General features: G+C 38.8%; 1 protein-coding gene across 7 annotated transcripts in view; it reads left to right on the top strand.

Moving 5' to 3' along the window:
• The window catches only part of nckap1 (NCK-associated protein 1), a 37,368-nt gene extending 9,378 nt beyond the window's left edge, over window positions 1–27,990 (top strand). For 2 of the 7 annotated variants that reach the window (XM_085296163.1, XM_085296165.1), the window contains 30 exons: window positions 4,418–4,528; window positions 8,005–8,091; window positions 8,194–8,250; window positions 9,304–9,446; window positions 9,568–9,658; window positions 10,500–10,637; window positions 10,806–10,854; window positions 10,972–11,128; window positions 11,351–11,407; window positions 11,857–11,953; window positions 13,222–13,328; window positions 13,425–13,557; window positions 13,927–14,008; window positions 14,146–14,204; window positions 14,408–14,553; window positions 14,651–14,783; window positions 15,703–15,822; window positions 16,872–17,011; window positions 17,520–17,651; window positions 18,093–18,311; window positions 18,919–19,049; window positions 19,289–19,386; window positions 19,821–19,914; window positions 20,329–20,411; window positions 21,518–21,598; window positions 21,687–21,780; window positions 21,865–21,981; window positions 24,522–24,631; window positions 25,512–25,601; window positions 25,821–27,990. In XM_085296163.1, the coding sequence (XP_085152289.1) occupies window positions 4,418–4,528; window positions 8,005–8,091; window positions 8,194–8,250; window positions 9,304–9,446; window positions 9,568–9,658; window positions 10,500–10,637; window positions 10,806–10,854; window positions 10,972–11,128; window positions 11,351–11,407; window positions 11,857–11,953; window positions 13,222–13,328; window positions 13,425–13,557; window positions 13,927–14,008; window positions 14,146–14,204; window positions 14,408–14,553; window positions 14,651–14,783; window positions 15,703–15,822; window positions 16,872–17,011; window positions 17,520–17,651; window positions 18,093–18,311; window positions 18,919–19,049; window positions 19,289–19,386; window positions 19,821–19,914; window positions 20,329–20,411; window positions 21,518–21,598; window positions 21,687–21,780; window positions 21,865–21,981; window positions 24,522–24,631; window positions 25,512–25,601; window positions 25,821–25,937 (3,273 nt within the window). In that variant the 3' untranslated portion in view covers window positions 25,938–27,990. Of the gene's footprint in view, window positions 1–1,117; window positions 1,139–4,417; window positions 4,529–4,590; window positions 6,419–7,998; window positions 8,092–8,193; window positions 8,251–9,303; window positions 9,447–9,567; window positions 9,659–10,499; window positions 10,638–10,805; window positions 10,855–10,971; window positions 11,129–11,350; window positions 11,408–11,856; window positions 11,954–13,221; window positions 13,329–13,424; window positions 13,558–13,926; window positions 14,009–14,145; window positions 14,205–14,407; window positions 14,554–14,650; window positions 14,784–15,702; window positions 15,823–16,871; window positions 17,012–17,519; window positions 17,652–18,092; window positions 18,312–18,918; window positions 19,050–19,288; window positions 19,387–19,820; window positions 19,915–20,328; window positions 20,412–21,517; window positions 21,599–21,686; window positions 21,781–21,864; window positions 21,982–24,521; window positions 24,632–25,511; window positions 25,602–25,820 lie in introns of those variants that run through there. The other 5 variants (XM_085296162.1, XM_085296164.1, XM_085296161.1 and 2 more) reach the window with 4 other exon arrangements.
• The last annotated feature ends 5 nt before the right edge of the window (window positions 27,991–27,995 follow it).

Raw genomic sequence — 27,995 nt, 5'->3', positions numbered from 1 at the left:
GATGGTGGAGGCGAGACTGAGGTCTGTTCTGGTATCCAGGCAACAGCTCCCTTACTCCTTCCTGACCACTACTGATTCTCAGCTTATTCCCATGCCCTGTCCCTTCATTCACTGCGCCCCTCCTTCCATCCATATCGCCATCAGCCCCCACCCCACCCAAACCCAGCCAACCAGCTTATTGCACTAGCCACCACCAGCACTAACAGACAGTCCCATGCCATATGAACTCTGTCAAATTTTAACTAGTATTCATGTCTTTGATCTGTGATGCTAAGATGTTAGTTATCCAATTATGGTCTGTTCTTCTGAAAATAAAATGGTCAATAATACCCAAAGAGTTATCCTAACTGAACCCAAATAAGAAAAAATTCAAGAAAATTAAAGAAATCTCTTTAATATACTATTATACAATTTGAAAAATAATCAGAATTGGGGTTTTGCATGTTTTAGCCCATTAATTGCAACTCACTCGACTTGATATTAGTGGCAAACTATCATTCAAGTAATAGGAGTTTGTATGAAATTTTTCAGTGTGTGTTTCCTCCCTATTTTAGAGCTTTCGAAGGGTTGTGGAAATGTTTTTTGTTTTTTTGATTAATATTTAACTTTAGAGAATCAGTAGAAATGCTATATAGAATCACATGTATGAGCTCTGAAGGTGAAAAGTCAAACCGGAAGCACATAATTAAATTAAGTATATATTTTTTATTGTGTGTTTAAAAACTTAGCAGTATGTCGCTAACAGACTGGCTGAATATCCATATCAGGCAGCATTGGTCCTGTTGATTGATAAAGTGGCATTTAAACACACTGGGGACTGATGTTTGTCTGTTGTGTCAAATTACTTTTGTGTGCTAAACATTCAAAATTGTGACTTTAAAAATACACAGGCTATCACTAAATGCATAAATAATACATAATTACACACATAATTCTTCTAATAACTGTTACACTCAGTTTAAAACTGTTGAAGTTGCTGACTATGTAGAGTTGTTAATGTAATTTACAACAACTATAAATGAATTGTCTTATGCTTTGAATTTGGGCTAAAACATGATAAAACACTGCGTTTAGCATATCAATGTGATGTAGTAACTGAACAATGTCTTTTCTGCAGTTCCCCGGTGTGAGTCAGAGGGTAACTACATTACAGTTGCAGACATAGTGACTAGTCTGTTGTTGGGTGAACCTAGTGGTGCTGTCACCAGATGAGTGCTGTGTTAGCAAAGCCAGGCTTGTGCTTTTTGCAGTTGCATGGATTTAACAGTCACATCTTGGTTCCTTGTTCTTAACCTAGTTAAAATTCAGCCTGCCTCTCGTACACTTGAGCAGATTTTCACTTAGCCTTTGAACATTGTCTGGCTGCTGTCTGACCTGGTGTGAGAGAGGTGGGCATAAGGAAACAAGCTGAGACTCTAGGTCCATTCTGTCATTGATGGGTCTTGAAACCTTGTTGGTGTTGTGTGTTTGTGTCCAATCCCTTCATAGTGTCCACATGTGTTATGTGTTTCAGATCCAGCAGTAGTGAGTGCGTTTCAGCTATAGAACTGTAAGAGCTAAGCATGCAGAGCAGAACTGGGTTTTGGCTTTGTCTCTAGCAAAATGCATATACTGTAGTTGATTATGCTCGCTGGGTAGACTGGATTTTCTTTTTCATGTCATAGTTTTAGGGAATTAAAATTGTGTCTGCACCATTCTGCATTCCAAGTTGAATTTTAGCAGATACATAATGGTAGCAGCTGCTTATCACTGTTTCCTCTTTAACCGGGGTTAAACCAGCCACAAGCTTTGACATGATTCTATAGTAGCTATTGCCATTTTTTTTAATTTAAAGCGTGATTAAACTTTAAATCCTAAAAGAGAGGGCACTAATTGCCATTGTTTAAAGGCTTCAGAGTCTTAAGGCCAAACCCATTGACAGTGATGCGGTATATTACAACACAGCTTTAAATGGAGCTACTGCTCGCTGTCTTGTGGGAGTGTCAACAAAACCTGAATCTCCAGCCTGCATTTCATCATGTTTTGATACCGAGGTTGTCAGTGTGAATTAGCATGTGTTGTTGTGTTGCGGGTTCATTTTGTACTGGCTGATGCTGGAAACCTTTCAGCGCCATGCAAACTGAAATCCAGGTTTTATGCTTGTGTTGCTGTTTGCAGGCCTGATGGGCCACTAGCTATGATTTGTTCCTGCAGTGTAGAAAACAGTTCATTTATAGTACAGCTAAGTGTTGCAGTTCTCATTATGGTAACTTCATGTTACTTTTTCTGGCCTTTCTAAATGTGTACTTCCACTTTCTAAACTTGAACATTAACCACGAGGAAGTGAATCCTCAGAACAAAGGGTCTGACCTCTTCTAGGATTGTTCCTCGGTGTTGGCAGCCAATAAACTTTACACATTCACTCTGTTTATGGCACATGCATGGACCACATCTTCCTCACCATTTGCTACTACACTACCCATAATGCATGAGAGCTGTTGCTTCCTGCCAGGCAGTCAGGGCAGACAATTCAACACCTGCAGAGTAAAAGATTAGAATATGAATAAGCAGAAATGTGCAGGTGCAGTGAATTAATTCTGCTCATGTAGGATAGAAAACACTCAACTAAGAAAAGGCTTTCTCTCTGAACACTTATCTCTATCTCTCTCTCGTTCTGTGCCCTACTTTGCCATTTCTCACTTGAAGCCTCCATGTGCCTTTAATTTCTCCCTCCTTCCCATTTTCTACCTATTTTTCTTTCTCTCTTCTGTTTCATTCCCTCTACCTGCTCATTGCTCTTCCCGTCATGTAGTGGTGTTACTAACCACTCAGAGACACAGTTTGACACTGAAACCATTGTAACCTGGGACTCTCAGTGGTTCTCAGCCTCATTTGTGTTGTTGACAACAAAGCTAAACTTTCAGGATTAATTGTTTGTAAACCATCACTAAACAATATTTAACAAAAGTCTTAAAAACTAGTAATTTAACCAAATTGTAATTTCCTAAGGAACCGCCACCAATTGCTTTCTGAAATAGTTAATCATTTATTAAAATACTGTGGTTTGTCTTGAAGGAGGCTTTAGAGGGCTGTTTAATTCATCAAATATTCATTTCAGTTAAAGTTTTAGCTTCAAAAACTATTAAAACAAGATAGATTATTATTATGCCGCATTCTGTTTTGCATCAATGCTTTTGTTTTGTGTTTCAGCCCACCAAATTTACTTTTGTCACTCCAACAAGCTCAAATTGACTCCCTGCCAGGCGTTCAGCTCTTTCCTTCTTATTTATTTTCATTGGAATTAGAATTAAATTTCAAGGAAGTTCACTCAGAGGAAGTTTAAAACGTCTGTTTAGGTAAACGTCTTGAGTAATCGTGTGGAATAATAATAATCTCGTTACTGATCATAATAACACAATAATGCAGATTTTAACTGTAACCAACCATGGTATTTATTATTATAATTTACCCTTTTAAAAACATTTTTTTCATGAAAATGCGTAAATAATTAGGTCATAATGTGTAAAAGTAATCTGTAAGTCAAAATCCCCACTTCATACCTTTCATATGATGTCATAGAATGGACCCTAATATCTTCAGTCATAAGTTGTCATATTTAACTCAAGACAGAATTATTTTTCTAGACTTAAGTCTGGTTGTCATTTAGTTATCAGTGAGGAAAAACATGACATGAGGTTCATAAAGCCTGGTGAATTATGCTACCACCACCCTGACTGCCGAGTTATATGTAATTTCATATGTACTAAAACAGATATTAAAATATTACCAGTTGGTACATATTATCAGTTTTAATACCAGAACTAAAATAACCAAGAACTAAATTTCAATTAAAATTCTGTCAGTTATTGGTTATAGGGTTATTATTCACAAAAAGCAACTGTCTAATCAGTAGAAATGAGCAATTTTAAGTATTTATTCTATTTAAAATCTCTAATCTCTACAGCTCAGCAGCTGAGAACCACTGATAAGTTCAGGCTCTTGCTCAGTTGAACCTGGTTTATCCAAACATGAAAACCGCAGACTTCCAAACTTTGTTCAGCCTGGTGGAAATCTACCCTGTCAATCCTTTTTTTGGCATGTGCATCTTAATGGAAAATAAGACTGCACATGCCACTGCATCAAGTTTGTGTGTGTGTTCGTTTTCATGTCTTAAATATGCCTCTGGTTTGGAAACACCACAGAATATATGCAGTGCTGATATTTCATTCACTCAAACGCCTCTTCTGATATCAGTCCTGGGATAAACCAGGTTTCACTATGAGCACTAAATCCAACCCCAGTAAATACAACAAATTTAACATGCCATACTATGAGAAAGTGAGAAAAGGGTAAAAAAGCCAGATGTTTCAGTAGCAGCACTGTACTTGTCATATTTTTTTTCCTCTCTCCTCACGTCCTCTTCTCTTTTCCTCCACAGGCATGTGGCGATCCCAAGGCTAAGCCCTCCTATCTCGTCGATAAGAACTTGGAGTCTGCGGTTAAATTTATTGTCAGGAAGTTTCCTGCAGTGGAGACGCGGAATAACAACGTGAGTATTCCTACGTATACGTCTATTATGCAAAGAGAAGTGGAAGGAAAAAGTGTCTTTTTAGCAGGATAGATGATTTGATTTGTCTTCGTTACTACACACTTTGAATCAAGGGTGCAGCTCTATTTTTATGCTCTCCATATCTTCTGATTGTTGCATTTATAATTTGCTATCTTATTGAAAATAAATAAATAAAAAAGCTCCTGCACTACAAATATAGGGCAGAAATAGACCCAGACACTGAACAACATGTAAAAGCAGCTGCTAATCAGTTGAGATATAAAAAAAATAAAGTAAAATTTGTATTAGAAGTATTAGTTTACAAACGAAATACTTTGAAACATGACACGTATTTTTGCTAATTTAATTCTATATAATGTTTAGCGAGATATTCACTTGCATTACTAACTTGTTTATATAAACTCTGTCTGGCAATTGCCAAATGATGTTGTTTCTGAATGTGATTTATACTTTTCTTTTTTTCTTTTTTTTTTATTGGACTTGTTTATTTGTTTTTTCATTAAGCTTACTTCCCACTCAGGAAGCTACATCACTCTGATTTGGTGCTTCAGTAAATGTTAAGACCATTTTTAGGTGCCTAGCAGTCAGTGTGGGAGATTCCTGTAAGGTAACAAACCATTGTCCTCCCTGACACCATGTGTCAGGCAAATTACTTTTCCATTTATTAATTAAGCCCGCGTGCACTTTAATCTTGCATTGGATTGCTCAGCTAGCCCCAAAAAACTGCTGGAGTATTGTTGACTGCCCGTGAATCGAGTAGGGTTTCCATGTGGCTGGTTGATCTGGTTGTTTGGTTGGCTGCCTGTTTGTTTCCTTGCTTTTGGAAGCTTTGATCTTTTGTTGAAGATCTGAGGATTTATTTATTTATTTAAGTTTTTCTCTATTAGAGGGTGCCTGATAATTTTACAATATTACAAAATTTTACAAAAGACATCCCCACTTTTCCTCGGGTGGCCCTAATCCTCTTCCATAGTCATGTGACCATGTAATGCAATTTGAGTTGGGTTTAATTCTAAAAAGAAATGGGTCAACATAGCTGAGAAGATGGTTTCCCACAGGTTTAGTTTTGTGTGTGTGCTTGTGTGTGCACATTTTCTTAAAAGACTTATTTGGTGACAAAGAAACTGAGAAATATAATCAGCTACCTCACAATTATCACAGCTTTCTCCAGAGCATAGAAAAGACTTCCATCATTGGTTCCAGCTCAAACAGCAAGTTCAGTTCGTCCGATGGCGAGACTCTAACCTTTCTACAGAGGCAGCCAAGTTAAATTAAAGACGGCGGCCCAGCCAGGGAATCAAAATAATGAGTAGAGTAGGGCAGTGACTAAACTTTCAAAATAAGAGCAAGGGGAATAACTGCTGATTACCGAGGACTTTGTTCTTTCAGACAAGTTAAAAAAAAATTGAAATAAAAATGAGACAGAATATGCATGAGGATCTGTTCATTTCCAGTGGTGGCTGGAAATAGGCTGGCCAGGTAAAGACTACACTGGTGTGATGGCGTTGGGTATCCAGCATCTCTTACACCTTTGTCAGGTGTGCGTGTGTGTGTGTGTGTGTGTGCGCATGTGTGTCAAGTGAACTAAAGTCATTGCTCATCAGATTTTTCTTTTTAGCTTTACTTGTTAGCATATGGCGTTTGTGTCAGAGCACCATTTAGCAAAAAGCTGTTTGCGTGTGTGTGTGTGTGTGTGTGTGTGTGTGTGTGTGTGCGCGTATGTGTGTTTATACCGTGTGTGTAGCTAACTGCTTTATTCAGTATAACTGTGCTTAAAAATGTGTCTCTTATGTTGTTTTTCTGCTTTGTTTCTGTGTTTGTTTGTGTTCTGCATGCTAAACTTGGCTTAATCCGGACTTGTGCTTTTTGGTAAGTTTTTGTATCTAAGTTTCTGTAACTTTTTGAGTTTAATTTAAGCACTTAAGTTTTGTAATATTATGTATTTTTATTTGTACCTGTGTTTGTTTTTGCAGGGGGGGGGATTTATTTATTTATTTTGGTTTTGTTTCTTTTTGGTTTTTTTAAAGCTCTTTTGGAGTGTGTTTTGCTTTGCTCAGCTTTCTCTGGCAGCATTTTTATTTTCTCTTCTTCATCCTGTGAATGACTGCGTGGCTAGTTACCCACCTGGCTAGTTGGTTAGGTTTGCTTGATGACTGATCAGCTGGTGTTTGAATGACTTGCTGACTGCATGCAATAAGGAGTGTCACTCAGCAGGTAATCGAAATTGTGCAAGAAAAACTGTTTTGTTATTTGTTTTGTTTTTTTAGGAATTAAAAAATAAACAGTGATTGTTCCACTTTTAGTTGACTTGAGCCAAATACCAGATGTTTGAACTCCTTGTTGCAGCAGCAGTGTTTCACGCTTCCTAGACTTGTCATGTTTTGACCTTTTTCCACCTTTGCCTATTAGGCCAGTTCTGGTTTAGGGTGCGGTTCTGACCTCAGATTGCTCTGGAGCTGGGTTCAATTTACATACAGTATGCTTCAGTCATTTCTAGCATGTTAATACACTGCTTCTCAGGTGCTGAAGTCAGATACTTCATGTTGATTTTTAGACTTTAAAAGATTGATGCAGTAATCTTTTAAAGGTAAACTGGGATTTGAAAACACTTTGTATCCACAGCTAAAGACTCGTATTGACAGTGTTTTATTTTTTGAGGTGCTGTTGGGTTAATGGTTTCTGCTTTGCTTATATAGGCAGATTTTACTTTGGTGAAACATTTCATTACAGCTTCTGGAAAACCGCCACACGGAAAACGAGTTATTCAAAACTTTATTTAACATACAACAAGGTGCAAAAGAAGAAAATTGAAAAGTTGATAAGTTCTCCTGTATGCAAAGTGTTCCAGAAAATCATTAAATGAAATAAGTTCTTCACCAAAGTAAAATTACTTTCATGTATCTACATGGAATAGAAAGTCATTTTTTAAAATTGTCTTAAGAATAGTTTAGCTCCAATAACTGAATTATTTAGCAGCTGTGTGTGGTTTCTGCCGCTTTGCTGTTGATTAAGTTTCAATTAATTAACTTCAAAATGAAGAAACTCAAGACCTGATGATCTCTACGGATCCCTGAAGGGAAACTTGATAATTACATCTTTTTAGCTGGGTGGGATAGGAATATGCAGATATTTCTCTTCAGAGTTAATAAAAATCAAATTGTCAAAGAAACATATTTCCAGAGTTAAATAGAACTTAACCAGAGTTTCTTTTTTATTTAAAAGATGATTTTGATGATTCATTTAAGAAATGTCCAAAGTCAGTCCCATCTTTTAATCATACCAGCTGTAAAAGAGTAAACGGTCCTGAGTTGCTGTATGACGTTTCTCTGTGACTACTCTGAAGGGAACACAGTGAAAGCAGTACTTAGTTACTGGAAAACCTAAGCCTCAGGTTCACGCAGCACTTCTAAAATTCACAACTTTGTGTTCTTTGCCATGTGGTTTTATAGCAACAGCTGGCCCAGCTGCAGAAGGAGAAGTCAGAGATTCTGAAGAACCTGGCTCTCTATTATTTTACCTTCGTCGATGTCATGGAATTCAAGGTGGGGAAAAACACACAGTGGCACTCAGGTGAAGCACACGAGGACGTGTTTCTTTTACTTTGGTGGTTCTAATGAAAACATTTCTCTTCGCTCTATTAATAGGATCATGTGTGTGAGCTGCTGAACACCATCGATGCCTGCCAGGTCTTCTTTGACATTGTAAGCAAATATATTTTATTTATCTTTTTTAAAGAATGTGTATCACATGTAACAGGACAATGTTTTAACGCTTCAGAAAACATAGAAAGAAGCCTAAAAAGGAAGAATTACCCACCAGAACCTGCAAAGTTCTGTTGTGGGTCAAAGACTCCCTTTTCCTAGAGACTGAAAACGAGGCCCAAAGGAGGAGCAAGAGTCTAGATCCCACTCAGAAGTCTTGAACTACAATAAGCTGTAAAGTTATTGAAGATTTTTTTTTCCCCCCTGACGACTTCTAGACTTAATCCTTTCTTTTATTAGAACCATTAAGTGAGATCTTTCTCCTGTGCTTACCTCATCATGTTTCAGAACCGAAGAATCCTAAAGAGATTCTCTCCTCCCCTTTCTTTCCTCTATTTTTTTTTCATTCTTCCTCATTCCCTGAGCATTCCAGAGCCACAGAAGTATTTATGAATATGTTTTACCTCCAGCAAGGAAGTTAAATGGTTGGTTCAGTTTTTCTGTTTGCATGAAAATGTTACCACAGGGTGGGTTTAGTCTGGGACAAATCCTGGGAGTTAACCTGCACTGAAGTTTAGGATCTTTGAAAAGGATTCTTTACCTTTGTGAAGAGAGCATAATTGCACATTTTGTGTCATACTTTAAAAGATACGCCAAAGTGATAGAATTTGGAAGGTATCATCTTGATGTCCTTGAAAATATTACAGACTAAACTGGATCCAGATCACCTCCGCATGTATAAACTCAATTTATACATATTTCAGAGCAGGAGTGGGTAATTAAAATTCCCCAGGGCCTGTTGGGGCTGTTGTGGGGCTACTCCAGTAAGCTGAACTCAATTCTGCTCAATTTTATCTCTTTAAAAACTTATTGGTGGTGTTCTCCACAACAGTCCCAGTATCTCATATGGCCTCTTGGGAACATTAATTGCCTGCCCCTCCTTTAGAGGAAGTGTTCAGCCTTGATGGAGGTATATAGTCTCTTGTTTCTGTGTAATCGCTGCCTTTCTTGTTGTTTGCTTCATGTAATGACACACCTGTGTTCCCCCATCAGACGGTGAATTTTGACCTGACTAAGAACTACCTGGATCTGGTGGTAACATACACTACTCTGATGATAATACTTTCTCGCATAGAGGAGAGGAAAGCCATCATAGGGCTTTACAACTATGCCCATGAGATGACGCATGGAGCCAGGTAACTGAGAGTTAGATTGATGTGAGAAGTTTGCACACTATTACAGACATCATAGCAGCATAAACTGTTAGTAGAAACAGTTACTTAGACACTACGTCACTACCTCTGTGTGTTGCTGCAGTGACCGGGAGTACCCCAGGTTGGGCCAAATGATTGTGGATTATGAGAACCCTTTGAAGAAGATGATGGAGGAGTTTGTTCCACATGGAAAGGTGGGAGAATTGTTTGTGCATTGTGAAATGTAGGTTTTTAACATTGTACAAATGCAAGATAGTTGATGCAGAGAGCTTTTGGTTTGCAACATCTATACTAAAACTAGGAAAAAGGTTTCTGTAAAGGAACCCGTCTGTTCTGTTCATCCATGTAGATCACTTGTGTATACACCTGTAGCTGTACTGAATAAAAATGTGATGTCAGTACTGATCAAAATAATCACTAGTTTGATTTTCCTTGATCAATAGCCCTGGTATATGCACCATGATCTACAGTGTTTACAGATACTTCTGCTTTTATTGGTTAGTGTTGTTTTTGAATGAGGTTCAGTTGTCATAGCATTTCAAATGCCTCACTGAGCTTATGTGGCATATTGTCCACAAACACACAGACTTCTACTTTTCAAATCATGCATGACTTATGCTTGCGTGGGAAATCTACGTTGTGACTTCCGTCATAACTGGAAACTCGGTTTTTGCCCTACTCTGTAACATTTTCCGTAACCTGACATGCGCCTCATGTTGGGTCGACACAGCTCGCAGCGACTCGAATGGTGTAGAAGGTTACAGCATAGGGTTGGGGAGAGTTTCTGGTTACGATAAAAAATGAGGACATTTATTTCCTGCAGAAGTCTAAATCAGGCTTGATTCTTCAAATAAACTTAATTGAAAACAAAGAGGATGGTTTAACAACTTTCATGACTTTAACAACACTATAAAGGGTTTTGGGGTTTGTTTGTTTTTTCCAAGTTTGCGTACAGTGGCTCTGAAATTGCTGCTTATTTAGTTTCAAAAGTCAGTTTTATACCGGAAGAATTTAGTCCTGTCTCTCCTCCTGCAGTCCCTGTCAGATGCGTTGGTCAGCCTTCAGATGGTCTATCCCAGGAGGAATCTGTCAGCTGACCAGTGGAGGAACGCCCAGCTGCTTTCTCTCATCTCTGCTCCCTCCACAATGCTCAATCCTGCTCAGTCTGACACTGTTAGTATCCCGATTGACTGTCTTAAAATAATCTGTATGATCTGAATGATCATTTAAAGCTTCTCAATAATCTATTAACCTGTTCTGTGCAGGCTTTTGATGTCAGAGCTTCTTTGTGCCAAGTGATACAACTGGAAAAACTGAATTCAACTGTGTCTTTGTCTTTAGATGCCCTGTGAATACCTGTCACTGGACACAATGGAAAAGTGGATTGTTTGTAAGTAGTGTAGAAGCAGAGTCGAATCTAGTGCTCTGATCATGTGAATTGGGTGCCAGATGATCAAAAGGCTTCAGTCTGCAGTTAGCTCTGTATTTCTCTCCGTTCTCTCTGCAGTTGGTTTCATCCTGTGTCATGTGGCGCTGAATAGCGACGCAGCAGCGCTGTCTTTGTGGAAGTTGGCTCTGCAGAGCTCCACCTGTCTCTGTCTGTTCAGGGATGAAGTTTTCCACATCCACAAGGCTGCTGAGGACCTTTTTGTGAACATCAGAGGGTATGAGAATGTGTCTATGTGGACACAGGCAGGCGCTCTTTAACTGGTGCACAATCACACAAACTGTGATCATGTCTCCTTTTTTTTACTTTGATATGATTGTTGAATATCTTTGTGGTTTGAATTTTTATTGAGGAATTTGAAGATTTGATTGTCATTTTCTGTCCCAGTTTTCCCATTTTGCTCTTTTTAAAGCATCCTTTCCTCTTGTGTGTTTTGCAGGTACAACAAACGCATCAATGACATCAGGGAGTGCAAAGAACAGGCCCTGTCTCATGCGTATGTATAACCTTGTTTCATACTATCTCATGCAAACATAAAATACACTCACATTTTTTTTTTTTCTAATGCCCCCATTTTCTATATTATTAATTTATATTCCTGGTCTTTTATTTAAAGATTTTAACTGTCATTTTAGCATATGCGTCTACCCTCTCTCGGGAAGCTTCACTGTGAAACATCACCCTTTTCTCTGTATCCTTTTTCATGTTTTCCTCCCGTTTTATCCTCTATTCGTCGTCTTCCCCCCATGCCTCATCTCTGCTTTTATCCTCATTACTTATTCCGTCTTCCCCTTTCATCTTTATTCTTCTGCTGTCACTGTCATCTACTTACTTTTTGTCCTCCTGCGGGATTGTCCTAAAAGTGTCAGAATACCATTTAATCACATTGCCTTGTATGTTTTGATGCACTGCTCTGACTTCCTCGGTCTCTCTGGCTGCCTACAGAGGCTCCATGCACAGAGAGAGGCGCAAGTTCCTCAGATCAGCTCTGAAAGAGCTGGCCACTGTTTTAGCTGACCAACCTGGACTGCTTGGTCCAAAGGTAATATAAAAAAACACTGCAAATAACACTCTGTTCAGTTGTAATCATAGACTTTCTGTTTCTTCCTGTTTCAGGTTTAAACCTTCTTTCTTTCAGCAGGACATAACTTTGTTTTTGTTACAAAAACAAGTTGGGTTTTATGCAAGTCCAGGGGGAAATATCCTCTAATTCATTTGATCTATGACCTTATCGCTGGTGTTTATCGTCTCAATCTCTATTTTCAAGTTGTGTGGAATACAACATGATCTTTATATTTTAAATCATGGTCCATATTACTGTCATGACTGATTATAAGGCAGCACATGATTAAGGCCAGGCCTGCCTTATGATTTGTGTTGAACTTCAGTTTCACAATCAGATCTGCCCAGTTTCCAGTGAGGCTTCAAAAACACTAAGCTGCCGAACACATTCAGCTCAAAACTTCAAAAAGTGGTCTTTGCAAAATAATGGTTCATTTCACAGTGGCTCACATAACTTGAAAACAACATGTCAAATGAAAGCGGCTGCAACCTGATGAATTATAAAAAGCTGCCTTGAATACTACAGTATCACCTGTTTAGTTGCTTTTTGTTGCTCGGGATGTTTGCTATTGTTTAAATTGACCAAAACCCATTAGATAGACCTAAACTAATTTCAAATTCATTTATTTTAATTAATTAATTTAACCAGATCTTGTGTACAGAGCCTGAGAGGGAGCTCAGGCAAGCTACAAAGCCACCCTCATTCAGCCATTTTAATGTTCTCTACAGAGCAGGTTGGCGTTTACAGAGATCAATGCAATTCTACAAGTTGCTTTGCCATCATCCTTTCCATGCTCTTAGACTTTAGTGGTATCATTCCTGCTGCCATTGATGTTTATAGTTCTGTACAGGGTGGTTTTCCTGTTGCTTTACCTTTCTTCAGCTTTTCATGTATGTGCGTGGGAGAGCACACAGATCCCAGAACAGGTCCCAGTAAATATAAAACTAACATGGATTGAAATAACCTTTTGTTTTCATTATAGCTGAAATTCAGTCAGGATAAACGGAATAGGTAAAAGAGTGCAACAGATTATATAAAATATGCAGTAAACTACCACAATAACATGTCTTTTAAATTATGCATCATTTAGAGTCTTTACCAGCCCAATTCTTCTAGTGGAACTTGATATACGGCACCAATAGCTGCAAAGCCATTCATAAAGTCTCAGATTGCATTTAGAGATTCTGAGAACGCAGATGCTGCGAGCTTCTCTCTCACCACTTCCCTCCAAATTTCTGGTCTGCTAGGCGCTGTTTGTGTTCATGGCGCTGTCATTCGCCCGTGATGAGATCATCTGGCTGCTTCGACACGCAGACAACATCCAGAAGAAAAGCACAGATGATTTCATAGACAAGTAAGCGTGGACAAGTGTGTTTGTGTACACGCGTCATGCCTGTATAAACACACTTGCGTCTTCACACCTGCTGATGTGTGTATGTGTGTTTTGCAGACACATAGCTGAGCTGATCTTCTACATGGAGGAGCTCAGAGCTCATGTCAGGAAGTATGGGCCTGTGATGCAGCGATACTACGTCCAGTACCTGTCTGGGTTTGATGCTGTGGTGCTGAATGAACTGGTTCAGGTGGGAACATTTAAAAAAAAAAATACAAACTCCTGAGACTAAGCACTCTTACTGCATTCAGTCACATTTAATCTGATATTGCTTTCCTCCTAAAACATGGTGTTATTGAGCTGGTGTCACCATCCAGCACGGCTGTGAGGCTGCTTATGTCAGGTGTCAGATTACAGGTCTTACATTTACTGTAACGCAATTTTAAAAGCATGTTTTGTTTTTAATATTAATATAAAAATTCAACTTTTTTGTTTCTATAATGCTCTTCAAACTTTTAATGTACTGTATTATTTATTAACATTTTTGTCATATTTAAAAGATGAATCTACAGTGAATACAGTCCTGTCTAATCAGCCTCATTTCCGTTTTATTTTACAGAACCTGTCTGTGTGTCCAGAGGATGAATCTATAATCATGTCTTCATTTGTCAACACCATGACTTCTCTCAGTGTTAAACAAGGTAAGACTGTTAAATGGAAGATCAGAGAAATACCAGGACGAGTCGTTATTTTTGCATTTGCACTGGCAGTATTGATCGTAGTACAGTTATTAATAATTAAAGTTACTAAAATACTGAGTGTGATTTGTGTGTTTCAGTGGAGGATGGAGAAGTGTTTGACTTCAGAGGCATGAGACTGGATTGGTTCAGACTGCAGGTATATACACAACTTTCATGCTTAAATTCTTTTGAAATAAGTCTTTCAAGGAAACTATGTTATCCTTGAAAACTAAAACATAATAAAATATTTAATGTGATATTAACGATCCTGTTCAGTAAGTCGGGGTAGTGCAATATGTAACAATAAAGAACTTGGATTTGTCTTTTATGCCCTGCTTGTGCTGTTATTCCTCTCTCTAGGCCTACACAAGTGTCTCTAAAGCCAGTCTCGGTTTAGCCGATCACAAAGAGCTCGGTAAAATGATGAACACCATCATCTTCCACACAAAGATGGTGGACTCTCTGGTGGAGATGCTTGTGGAGACATCAGACCTGTCTATTTTCTGGTGAGACACTCATGTGAAACTCTGGTAAGTCCTGTGCATAATTCAGACATAAGTTTAAATATGTATATTTTCCTTTTTTCTCTGTTCTTGTGTGTAGCTTCTACAGCCGTGCATTTGAGAAGATGTTTCAGCAGTGCTTGGAGCTTCCCTCCCAGAGCCGCCACTCAGTCTGTTTCCCTCTGCTTTGTACACACTTCATGTCCTGTACACATGAGCTCTGTCCCGAGGAGGTAAATACACACATGCATACAAAAACCCAGTTTGTGTGATATTCTTTTTAATTTTACATAATGGCGCCTGTAGATGGGGAGATGAGGAAATTTGAAAGTTTCCCAAGAATAGATATCTGTGGGTTGAACGGAAGGTACAGAGGAAGGAGGATAGATGGGGAGATGTAATGAAAGGGGGGTGGATATAATGAATATAATGAATATAATGCGTAGAGGTCAGTAAATCAACTGAGACACATTTTCTTCTTTTTAAACGTAATCGAGGACGTTATCAGCACGTGTTGCTGCACTTCAAATAGGATCTCCTAATGGCCAATTCTGTGTATGTTTGATGGTATCAGTTGGTCAAAATGTCAGCAGCAAATGTTACAAAAATGTGCCCATTTGGTCAACTTTTAGTGAATTTTCCAAATATAAAAATGTGGAGTCTTTGACTTCCCAGTTTTAATCCAATTTCACACTCCGATGATTTAAATGTTTAAAAATTAAAGGGGAAAAAGGAAAAACATGGAAGAAGAAGAAGAAACTTTCCATGTGAAAAAACTCACATTACAGTTCAGGGATGTTCAGCCAGTCGAGTGTGGCTTTAATCAATGCTGGTTGGAAGTGAAAAGCAAAAATTGACTCAGTATAGGCATAAACTGAAGGACACTGATAAACACACTTGTTATTGGAACCAGCAGACAGTTGGGCTTTCTTTTTTTATACCCATCTAAAATGCATCTAAACAGGCACCCCGCAGTAACTGTTTTGGTCTTTTTGAAACAGATTCTACAAAATTCAATACAATTTTTATCATTGACTGACAGCCGCTTTCCCCTCTGAGCCTGGGCATCAGGCGTGATATGTGTGATGATTATGCTGTTTTGATAATGATTTCACTTTGAGTCTTTTTGTCTCTTCCTACTCTCCTCCTCAGCGTCACCACATAGGGGATCGAAGCCTGTCGTTGTGCAACATGTTTTTGGACGAAATGGCCAAACAGGCCAGAAACCTGATCACTGACATCTGCACCGAGCAGTGTACACTTAGTGACCAGGTAGGAACACAAAGCCAACTGTTTACAGGGACAGTTTGACATTTCTAGCTTGAATACAAATGCTACAAATTACTGATCAGACTGACAGTGATACAGGTTAACAATCTGCGTCAGCCAACCCCTCCAACACCCTCTGTTTGAACGCTGGTTAGACGCTGACAGACTTTATTGAGAATAAAATCAATCCAAAGATAAACTGACCAGTTCATCTGGTTTAATCTATACTTAAACTACTGTCAGGGTTTCCACTAGGAACAAAACAGCAGGGCTACAGTTGTGCAGACTTCCACACAAGAGGAGAAATACATCCGGGAGTTTATTTCCTTCTTCCAGTGTGAAAAAAATACTTTATTTCAAGGTAGAATCAGGCTTTGTAAAATATTTTGCCACATGTAATTGCTACATGTCGATTCAGTTGTAAATTATCCCTTTTTTGGGCATTAAGAAATTAATTGCTGGCTTATTAATGTAGAAACAATAATACATAGTATTGATAATTTTGCTATTATGCAAGTTTGACCCAGTACTGAAATAGATTCTCAGATCGACCAACACTTTGCCATCAATACCCAGAGCATAAAATGATGTTTGTCCATATAAATATTTAGTCATTTGTTGAAGCTTGTTGTTGTTAAAAGCTCCTTAAATATGTCTGTCAGTCTCCTGGTTTAACTGCCTAAGAAAGATTACTACTGCTTTTCTTTTGTCTTCAACATGAGATGAAATATACCTCATTTATCCCAAACGTTCAAAAAATCCACAACCTTACTTAAATAAAATACAATAGCTAAAAAAAAATGAGAGCAAGGCAAAACAAAATCAATCAATAAGTTAAAAAAATAATCAACAGAAAAGATTTCAGTTAAATGAGGAAAAAAGGAGCTTAATAAGTAAAATTTTTAATAAATTGTAAAAATCATAATATAAAACAATAATGATTCTTTAAACAAGTAAAAAGGTCTCATGTAAATCTGAAGAGCACTTTAAAACAAAATATCAGTGGCTTAATAATTGTAGTGAAATGTTGTACCTTTTTATTTTTACCTTAGCTGCTTCCCAAGCACTGCGCAAAAACCATCAGCCAAGCTGTGAACAAGAAGAGCAAGAAGGCGACGGGGAAGAAAGGCGAGCCGGAGAGGGAGAAACCAGGCGTGGAGAGCATGAGGAAGAACAGACTGCTGGTCACCAAGTTAGTACAAAAAGAGGGAACGTGAAGATCTGAATGTTTTTGAAGGATCTGCAGAGCCACAGTCTGCCTCTGTCTGTTCTCAGGCTCAGCTTATTCTTTATGCTTCTTTTAAAAACTCATTACTGTTGAGTGTGTTTTAATTATAGTGATCTGTAATTGTTTATAGATTAATAAGTATTCATCTTTGCTCATGCAGTAAAAATGAAAATGGTAATATTTAGCTATTTCTTTCTCCTATAAATAGTTGAAATATTATTTTTTTAACACATCAAATCTGGCTGGTATTGTTTTGAACCCTCCACCGTGTTGTTATCACCGTTTCCCAGACGTGTCAGCGCTTTCCAATTAAGTTTTTATATTTTCACCTACATATATCTATACTTCCTTCATTTTAAGTCTCATAGTTTTGCTCTCTTTTATTGGTTTTATTGGTATTGTTGCTTGTTTTCTCTGCACAGATCAGGTTTTAATCATATCTGTTGTTTATGTGTCTCCTCCCGCCCCCCAGTCTGGATAAACTCCACACCGCCTTATCTGAACTCTGCTTCTCCATCAACTACGTTCCCAACCTGATTGTGTGGGAGCACACTTTCACACCGAGGGAGTACCTCACCTCGCACCTGGAGATCCGATTTACCAAGTAAATAAGCACGCACGCATGCTTTCATAGTGAAGGTGTATAATTACAGATACATTTTGTCCAATTTAGAGTTGCATCTGTCGACCTCGCAGCCCAGCTAATGCTGCTCTTCACCACCTCTGTGTTAATTAAATACTACATGTACAGCTTTCAGTGAATAGGAAAAAGTACAAATTACTACCTCATCATGACATGACAGTAATTATTAAGCAGTGCACAGTCCAGAGGTTGTGCTTTAAGCAGTTATTTAAAAGCAGATTAATTGAGCAGTTTAGGTGTAAACCGCTTTGGTGTTTCAGAATGAAAAGTTAAGGGATTGCAGCTTTATGATCGTTAAAATTAAGGTAATTAAAGTAAGTTGTGCAACTTTGAGGTTTAAAAGTGCTCTTACTAAATGTACTTTAACTTAGGCATGTCTTATTGACCTCTGATCGTGTCCAGGTCCATAGTGGGGATGACCATGTACAACCAGGCTACTCAGGAGATAGCCAAGCCCAGCGAGCTGCTGACGAGCGTCCGAGCATACATGACCGTGCTGCAGTCCATAGAGAACTACGTCACCATCGACATCACACGAGTTTTCAACAACGTCCTCCTGCAGCAGACGCAGCACCTGGACAGCCACGGAGAGCCCACCATCACCAGTTTATACACAAACTGGTGTGTTGATTTTTAGCACTTCTGCAATTCTCCAAAAACATTGTTAATAAAATACCAAAAAATGACACAGCAAAGGAAGCAGAAGTGTAATTTGAGGAGGAAATAAACAACAAACAACGCAAATAACTCACTAGACTTTTCTCAGTAGTTTTAGATGATTGTTTTTTTTAATCAGAGCAATTTCTATTCTCCTCACATCCAGCTCCATGTCTTTATTCTTGGGCTCTACTACAGTAGCTTTTTTCGGGGCCTTAATTCAGCCTCTCTGTTTACCTTCTGTCTGAAACGAACAGTTTTGAGTGCACCCTACCTTAACTTTCTTCTGAAAAGTTAGTTTAGTTAGTTTAACATTTAATTTATTATAACATTTAGGAAGATGCACTATTTAACTAGAGGACCAAATAAGCACATCCACACCAGTGAGGGGTAAATCCTGAACCCAAAACAAGCAGAAAACCAAATAAAAAATTTAATAGTTTGCAAGCTCAGTGGCTACAGTTTTACTTATTTATTATACCCGACAGACCTTAATGGAGCCCAGCTTGTTTTTCTTTTGAGGACCAAGCATGTAACCTATACTGAGACAGCATCCTGTGTGTGTTTGTAGGTACTTGGAAACGTTGCTCCGCCAGGTCAGTAACGGACACATCGCCTACTTCCCCGCCATGAAGGCTTTCGTCAACCTGCCCACTGAGAACGAACTAACTTTCAATGCTGAAGAATACTCTGATATCTCGGGTACAATCACTCAAAAGATTGTTTACTCATACAAACACACTTTGTGCATGAAAATGTTAGTAACTTGGTATTTATGACGACAAACAATAAATCAGCTATAGAAGAGAAACTTTAATGTGGGGTTTTGTGTATTAATATAAGTTTAGAGTTTAGCCATCTTGTTTTTTTTCTGTTCCTCGTCTTTTTTTTTTTCTGCTGAAAGTTTATTGAAAGTGTTTATTTTTTTGCTTTTTCCACAGAGATGCGTTCCCTGTCAGAGCTCTTGGGCCCGTATGGTATGAAGTTTCTAAGTGAGAGCCTGATGTGGCACATCTCATCTCAGGTTGCTGAGCTGAAGGTATAAACATGTCCACAATCATAAAGATATACTCACATATTGAATAATAATAATATAAACTGTTATACCAAGTTGTACAGGTGATATTATTAGTCAGTGAGTTTTATTCAGATGAGTGATTTCTTTTTCCTTACCTGATGCGTCTCTGATTCTTTCTTTTTTTAAAATATAATATTCAGAAAACTGATTCATATATTTGTAATCTTTTGTGAGAAGTCCGAGCAGTGTGCCTGGCCTAATTGGGGATATCCCTTCTTCCTTACATCAGAGAGAGCCAAAAATAGGGAAACAAATTGGTTGATGTTGAGTGTTTAGTGTAGTCTGACGCCTTCCATGGTTTCATTCATAACCAGGCTTTTTTTTTTCTTTTTTAAAAATTTTGACAAAATGTTCTTACATATATTTATGTTTTGTTTATTTGCGTTTCTCTGTAGAAACTGGTGGTAGAAAACATGGAGGTGTTGACCCAGATGAGGACGAGCTTTGACAAACCAGACCACATGGCTGCGCTCTTCAAGAAACTCACCTGTAATTACTAACACTAACGCTAATACTTGTGCTTACACTTACTTGGCACAGATCTTTGCAGCTGCAGTTTCATCATGGTGCCAAACAATAAGTGATTATCCAAACACGATGGGAGTACTTATGCCACTTTTTGTGTGTGTGATATTTAGCTGTTTACAATCAGCAGCCTTGGCTTGTTTCATGTCAGTGTCTCAGTGTCAGTCTCTTGTTTGAGATTCGATTAGATCTGTGTTAAACTTGCCATCGTATTGAAAGTGGTTGGTTAGAAATGACTTCAAGTTAGTACACTTGAAGTACAAATTGATACACCTCCTTGCAAGTTTATTTTTGTGACTGGTGAACTCCTGAATTAACACTGATCACTGTGACAGCTGCTGTAATTCCACTCACTCGCTGTGTTTTCTGTTTTTGTAGCTGTGGACAGTGTTTTGAAGAGAATGACCATCATTGGGGTCATTTTGTCCTTCCGCTCGCTTGCTCAGGAGGCTCTGAGAGACGTAAGGCACACATAATCATATACCACTTTGAGGTGATAGATACTGGCAACTTGTGTCAATCAAGGTTATTATAATTAACTAAAACTAAAGCTGGATGTGGAAAAAAAACTGAAAAAAAATTAATTAACTCAAACAATTTTGTGAACTTGAATAGAATAAAATGAAAATGTAAAGGAAAGTTTGACTATTTACGATACTGTGACACACCGTGGGTCAGCTGCGTTTGAAAAATTAGTTTTTATTGTAAAACCTGTACTAATTTTCTCTGAGACATTCAGAGTAATAGCATGCAGTAATAATTAAAAAGACTAAGATGAACATGGAAACTAACAAGAACTAAACCGAAATAAGAAAATCCACTCTGGAAACTAACTGAAGCTAAACTTCATTTAAAACAAAAAGTCAAAACTAAAACTAGAAAATACAAAACTATAATAATGTGCATTTCTTTATTCAGCTTTGGGGCATATTCATGGCATTAAAATACAGTCATTTAAAAATGTTTTCATTTAGAAAGGTACAGTAGATGTTGTAGGCATTTTAATATTGAACCTCGTCATCTTTTATACTGTAAATGGCCAAAATCAGTCTTACTAGACTGTCTCATCGACAATCACAATAGCTTGCATTATGTCCCTGTCAGGTTAAAGCTGAGTTATAAGCTGAGTTACATCAAATATGAATTAAACCTGGCTCTGATTCCAGCTACTCCCCTCTTGTCTTTTTAATGATAAATATCATGGTTTATACTTACAAGCTTTCATGTTCTTTGGTCCTCTGGATTTAGCAATTTAGAAGTTGGAGTTGGACCAAGTTCCGGAACTGGATTAACTGACCTAAGCCTTCTAAGACTGACATTTAGCTGGTTTCCGGAAACGCTGCTTATTAAAAGTGAAAGGATAAAAATATCAGGCAGCACTCTGAAATCACACATTAAATTAAGACATTCAGTGTAAGTGTTGAGGTACACGTTTATTGGCCCTTGCTCATTCAGTCTGAGATTTCCTGATAGTGGCTGCTGAAAAGCACACTTATAAATATTTTAGAGTATTTCCTCTTCCATCTTTCTCCGTCTTAGTGGTCTGTGTCGGTTTTGCTTTTTCCAGGTTTTGTCCTGTCACATTCCTTTCCTGGTCAGCTCAGTGGAGGATTTCAAGGACCACATTCCCCGAGAGACGGACATGAAGGTAAAACACACTGACGGGCTTGTCGAGGTAGATGCGCTTCCGGATGTCCCGCTCTTTGCGTTTATGTGGATGTTTTGTCTGTTTCCAGGTGGCCATGAACGTTTACGAGCTGTCCTCAGCAGCAGGTTTACCCTGTGAGATCGACCCAGCTCTGGTGGTGGCTCTGTCCTCTCAAAAGAGCGGTGAGTCGCAAACACGGTCACACACAACCACCATCCAGGAGCCACGCAATTCATCTGTATGACCATCACGATGTTTGTCTGCAGAGAACATCAGCCCAGAGGAGGAGTATAAGATCGCCTGTCTGCTGATGGTCTTTGTGGCAGTTTCGTTGCCAACACTTGCCAGCAACGTGATGTCGCAGTACAGCCCAGCCATCGAAGGTAGGACACCATGCTCTGTAGATTTGTTAAGAAGATCTAGTTAAAGTGACTCTCTCTCACACAGATTTTATGTTTGCAGTATGAAGTGCAATAAAGAGAAGGCACGAAACTTCAAAGACTCAAAGTGGCGGTTCATCCTAAAATCACATTTCTATATTTTTCCTGTGGCCTGCAGTGCTGTGTCTCCATCTAGACTGTTTTGGTGTGAGTCAGCCAGCTCTGTAGATATTATTAGCAGAGATGTCTGCTTTCTCTTGATTCTAATAGAAAGAAACGCTTCTCCCATTTTGGTATTTAAGGTGCCAAAAAGTTCATTTGGAAAAACTCAGCATTAATGTCTCTTTCCACAAATTGTGACCCAGTTACTCGGAATAAACACACCAACCTTGCAGCGAGCATTTTCATGCAGGGACTACTTTCTGCCTTGCAAACTATATCTGCCAGTCGTATCTGTGTGCAGAAAGAAGTCTGTCGTGCGCCAGTGATAGCGAGACAGGATGTAAAATTAATGGCATCCCCCCCCCTCAAGCTGAGCGGTAATGATAGCTCGCTGCTTGCTTCATTTATATGGAGGATGTAGGCAGTGGAAAGAAAACGTGTAAAAGGCTGGTATTGTTTAAAAATGTTTTCCTTTTCCTTTTTTTTTTTCTTGTTGTTGTTTGAGAACCACAAAGGAAGTGCCACCTAGTAGACTGATTTTTAAAACACTACAGGCCAGAGGTGAAGAGTGTGGGCAGGGTGGAGTTGGCAGCCTCCCTCAAGATGCTCAGATTTGTTTGGTTGGGAGTGACCAGAAGGGACATGACTAGAAATGAGTGTATCGGAGAGACGGCACAAGTGGAGCTGTTTGAGGACAAAGTTAGAGAGGTAGGATGAGATGGTTTGAATAGTGGAGTTGAATATGGAGCTGCCAGACAGGAAGGAGAAGAAAAGACCGCTGAGAAGATTCATGGACGTAGTGGTTGGCGAGACAGAAAAGCATGCTAGACACTAGAGTCGAGAGGAAAAACATGTACATCTGATTACTGGGTTAAAAACAGTAACATGACGGTGATGCCTTCAGGTCAGGGGTGTGGAATAATGAGTCCCGGAGGCCAGAAGCCAGTTGGGTCCACTGGATCTGTATTTTCAAAAGTTTTCCAGCTTTTTCTGTTGGTAAATATTGATCTTCCCCACTGCCATTCACACTACATGAAATACTTATGTAATAGATTAATAATTAAGTGAGAGAAAAGTTTCTGTTTTTCCAGTATCTCCACATTTCTAATGCTGAACACTCAGTTTTCTTATATTAGGATAAGTCAGGGATTAAATGTTTAGTTGAATGCGTTTCCACCAACAGAAAGGGGAGTTTCACTGGTTCAGCCCACTTAAGGTCAGAGTGGGGCATTTGTGATCCACGATGTAAAATTAGTTTGACATCTCCGCTTTAGGTTTCTTTGTTTGTTTAACCCACATTACAAATCTTTGTTATGTTCACTTTTGCTGTTAGCCTAACAAGCAGCAGTTACCTTCTGGAAATTACAGATGCCATGCATGCATTCTGCTGCACTCCAGGTGTGTTCTTTTAAAAAAGTGTTTGGCTTAATGACTTGACTTTGGTTTGAGGCCGGCTGAGACTCTATGGGAGGAAAGATTCTGGAGTAATTGTTGTGACTCAAATGATTACGGAACAGAAATTATAATACATGATGCACTTAAGTATATTTGTGATACGAATTGATTCCTCTCCATCATTTTGCCCTCCATTTCCTGCTCTAATATTCATTAATAAAGGGGATAATAAGCCCGTCTTGTGACTCACTGCTGGGGGAAAGAAATTCCACTTTGTAAGAAACAAAATTTACCACGTTCAACGCGCGAGACAGTTTCTGCATGCAAATGACGTCGACCTTGTGCCCCAAGATTGATTTATGTGTGTTCATTAGAGCCATATTATCATCTTCATTATGTGTACTTTTTAAATAATTAATCAGTTTTAAATGTCTGTTTAGCCCATGTGACCCGTGTTTGTTTTTATTTATTTGCCTGAAAGATTCATTCAGTTATACAGACTTGATATTTAGATCCACGGAGGGGCATCGCTGCAGATACATGAGGCCTTTTGATGAGGTATCGAAGAGAGTTATAACTGAAGGTCGCGAATTATCAAGACAGTGCCACTTAACAACCTTGAAATGAAAGGCGCCATTGTTAATAAGGGACATTTGAAAAGGATAATGAGTTGTAATGGGCTCCACCATTGTTAGTATGCAGACTGTGTCCCGACGAGTGATTGGTTTTGCCGGGAGCAGGTCTTAACACGTCGCACCGGTCCAGCCACACTAACCGTTCTCTAACCTTACGATTACACGCGCGTTTTATATTCATGTGCTTGTCATCCATGTCACATGCGATACAGAAATGAAGCCCAGGATTGACAGATCCATGTTTTATAAGCCTGAAATTTCCTCTGCTGTGAAAGTCACATGTGAGAAATTAAACCGAGTCAATAATCTCTCCTTCTTCAGCTAATCGTGTGTGTTTGCTGCCTCCTACAGGCCACTGTAACAACATCCACTGCCTGGCCAAAGCAATCAACCAGATCGCTGCTGCTCTCTTCACCATCCACAAGGGAAGCATAGAGGACCGCCTCAAAGAGTTCCTGGCTGTAAGACACTGCATTTCTGTTACTCTTAGAGAACTTTACATTATAACTGGGGTTTCTCTAGTGTAGCACTGCGCTGTGATGGCAGTTCTTTAGGGCATCATGTCTGCATTCTGACGTAGAAGATACGCAGAATAATTAGATTCATTTAAACTTATAGGGGGATATACAATCTCTCATCATAATGTCAACATCAAACACGCAATGTAACAAATTAAAGGAAAAACCTACAACTGAGGTATCCGGTGACTATTATATGGCTTGGAGCCGTTATTCGGGTCCCCTTTCGAAGTTATCCTGATCAGCTCTGTCCTTTGATGAAACCTTTTTATCCTAAAGGGAATGGTCTCTTTGAGGATGACAGTGTCCCAAACCTTGGGTCATGGACTCGCTGAATGGTTTGATGTGTATGAAAATTATGTGATGTAAGCAATGACCTTCATAGTCTTTAGATCTGAGTCCAGCTGAACATCTATGTGAGCTTTTTGGTCGTCACCCTTATCAAAATACCAGGTATCTTTCAGACAAATGAGTTTCATCCCTCGAGTTACAGCAGCTTACAGAATCTATTTCAAGGAGAACTGAAGGGCTTATGGAAGGAAACTGTTATCCCTAGAAGACTTTGTATTGTGGCTCATTATTACCAACAGTCTGTGTTATAAGAAGTACAGAGTAGACAAGCAGTCATGAAGTGCTTACATGTCTTTGAAGCTCCAGTAATTATGCAGTTAAGTCAGATTTTCTTTGATAAATTTGGAAATGGTGTATAATTTCCCAATTTTTGTCAAGAAATTCTAAAGTTTAGTTAAAACTGATACGAAAACAAAACCGAAGCTTGACTTGAGAGACTCTTAACATCAGTCTGTAACATGTTTCTGTGTAGCTGGCCTCATCCAGCCTGCTGAAGATCGGTCAGGAAACGGACAAGATGACGACACGTAACAGAGAATCTGTCTACCTGCTGCTGGACATGGTAAGAAAACTACGTACAGGAGACTTTATCTGTCGACACTTGTTCCTCTTTTAAAAGTAAAACATCCTAAAAAGCAACTATCAAAGCTATATCAGGATGTGAAAAAAAATGGATTCAAGTTGAAGTGCAGAACTATTTTTAACATTCAAGTTTACTTCTGAGTATTACCGTATATTTCCAATCGTCTAAGAGTTGTTCTGCATTTCGTTTCTGCTTCAGATTGTGCAGGAGTCTCCCTTCCTCACCATGGACCTGCTGGAGTCCTGTTTCCCTTACGTCCTGTTGCGAAACGCCTACCACGCCGTCTACAAACAGAGCATCAGCGCTAATGCATAGACACACACAGACACTAACCACACAAAGGCATACCTTATAGTCTGCTATTGAATGGGGGTACAGACAAAACAAATACACACTACCAGAGTACACTAAATCCAAACTAAACACACTAATCTATGCCTACAAAGCCTCAGCGTGTTCGGACAAAAAAGCAACACTGTCGGCATTTAACACTAAACGCGTAGCATTGAAAACAAATCCACTCAAAATATAAGAAGAGCGTATGAAACACAAGTGCTCAAATTAAAAAGAGGAGGGAAAAAACACAACATATGAACAGAAACACGAGCTGGATGAAGTTGGGGGATCAGTGTCTTTATTTTAATCGTACCGTTTCCATGATGTTGCCAGGGACCACGACCATAGCAACACAAAAAATACATAATGTTTGGTTGGTATAAAGAACAAAAGTATAAATATATAGTATATATATATAGTTGACACTAAAATATTTTTTTTCTCCTTTGTTTTTTTTTGTTTTTTTAATTTTGCAATGAAAGTTTTGAGAACTTTAGTGGCCAGCTGATAACTACTATGTGGTGATGGATTTTTGGATGCTTACTTTGAGAATGCAAATGATTCTGATGTTTTTGTGGGGTTTATTATTATTCTTATTATATTTCTTTTATGGATGCGGGGTGAGGATTCCTGTGTTGATACTGAAAGACATGTTGCTCGTTAATCTGAGTTTACACACGCGTACAGATACACAATCCTGAGCAGATCTACGGTTCCAAACACTAATCTTCGACCATTTCCTAGCAAACAAACACACACACACACATTCAGACGGACACACACTTGTATAACATGGTGATGTTTTCTTTCTTTTTTTTCTAGCTAGTCGTAACATGAACATTTTGTGGGTAAAGATATAATATCTGTATTCTACTTTGATGTGAAGCTGTCTGTTTTTAATGTTTATGTTTTGTTATTTTTATGACGACGACAATGACGATTTGCCAAATGTGTTGACACTAAAAAAAAGAAAAGTGTGTATCAGGGCTTGGAAGGATTGGAGTGTTGACAAGTGGTGAGAAATGCCGTTTTTTTTTGGGCGTTTTCAGTGTTTGACGCCAGCTCTGCGGCAGCTCTGTTAAACTCTTACAGTGGGATCAAGCAAAAGAAAACACTTGCAAGTATTCCCCTCAGCTCCCCTGACTGACGCTGCAGTAGGTGCTACATGTTGTCTGCGGTAGAGTAAAACTACAAAATAACCCCTAATCAGAACGAGTCCACTCGTGGCTCCTGGAAAGGAGCTTCGTTGTTCTTTTGAAGCCCTACTGAAGCAGCTGGGGGAAGCACGCCTTACTCAAAGGCACCTTAGCAGCAGCTGATGATAGCTGACCATCTATAGTCCAGTTATATAACTGTTTAACTTTAATACTAAGGTCATTTTAACCACCTAACACTAATAAAAAAACATAAGATGAACTGGAGCTGCAATAAGAATAAAAAACAATTATTATTCACCCTCAGTGCCGCTTTCACTGGATTTGCAAATTCTGGTCGAAGGGGCATCCACCAATGACTCTTACATATTTGCGACGGTTGTGTGGGACCTTAAAGGACAGATGGACAACTTTTACAAAGTGCAGTCTGATTTTTATTTTCTTCCTCAATCAGAGCACAGCAGGGGCTACGTAATGAGACACAAACCTTACTCTCCTTAAGTTAGCCCTTTGCTAGTGTAATACTAACCCCAGGGCTCTGTCTGAAGGTTCATTCTGCATACTACTCATGACTTTTAACCACTGCTGGAGTTATTCTGCAAGTGGCTGCAAAGTGAAGTCATATTTACAGAACGTAGCAGGAACACAGAAAAAAAAATGTTCAAAAAGGTGTTTCTTCTGTGGCGAGTCAGTAGTTTGCATTATGAGCTTGTAAGGACAGCTCCGTGGACACATTCTGCCATTTGATGTGGAATGGTTGCTGTTTTACTTTATAACTTCTTTTTTTTTTCTTCTCTTTTTTTTTTGTGTTTCTGATTCCAACTTGTAACTTAAAATGACATGAATAAAATAAACTTTAGGGCTGTGTCAGACCTGAACTCTG

This window comes from Mchenga conophoros, linkage group LG13, assembly GCF_057382185.1.
Source record: "Mchenga conophoros isolate Kocher_MC1m ecotype Shallow Benthic linkage group LG13, M_conophoros_male_GT1.1, whole genome shotgun sequence".
Taxonomy (NCBI): Eukaryota; Metazoa; Chordata; class Actinopteri; order Cichliformes; family Cichlidae; genus Mchenga; species Mchenga conophoros.
This window is presented reverse-complemented; position numbering and strand designations above follow the sequence as displayed.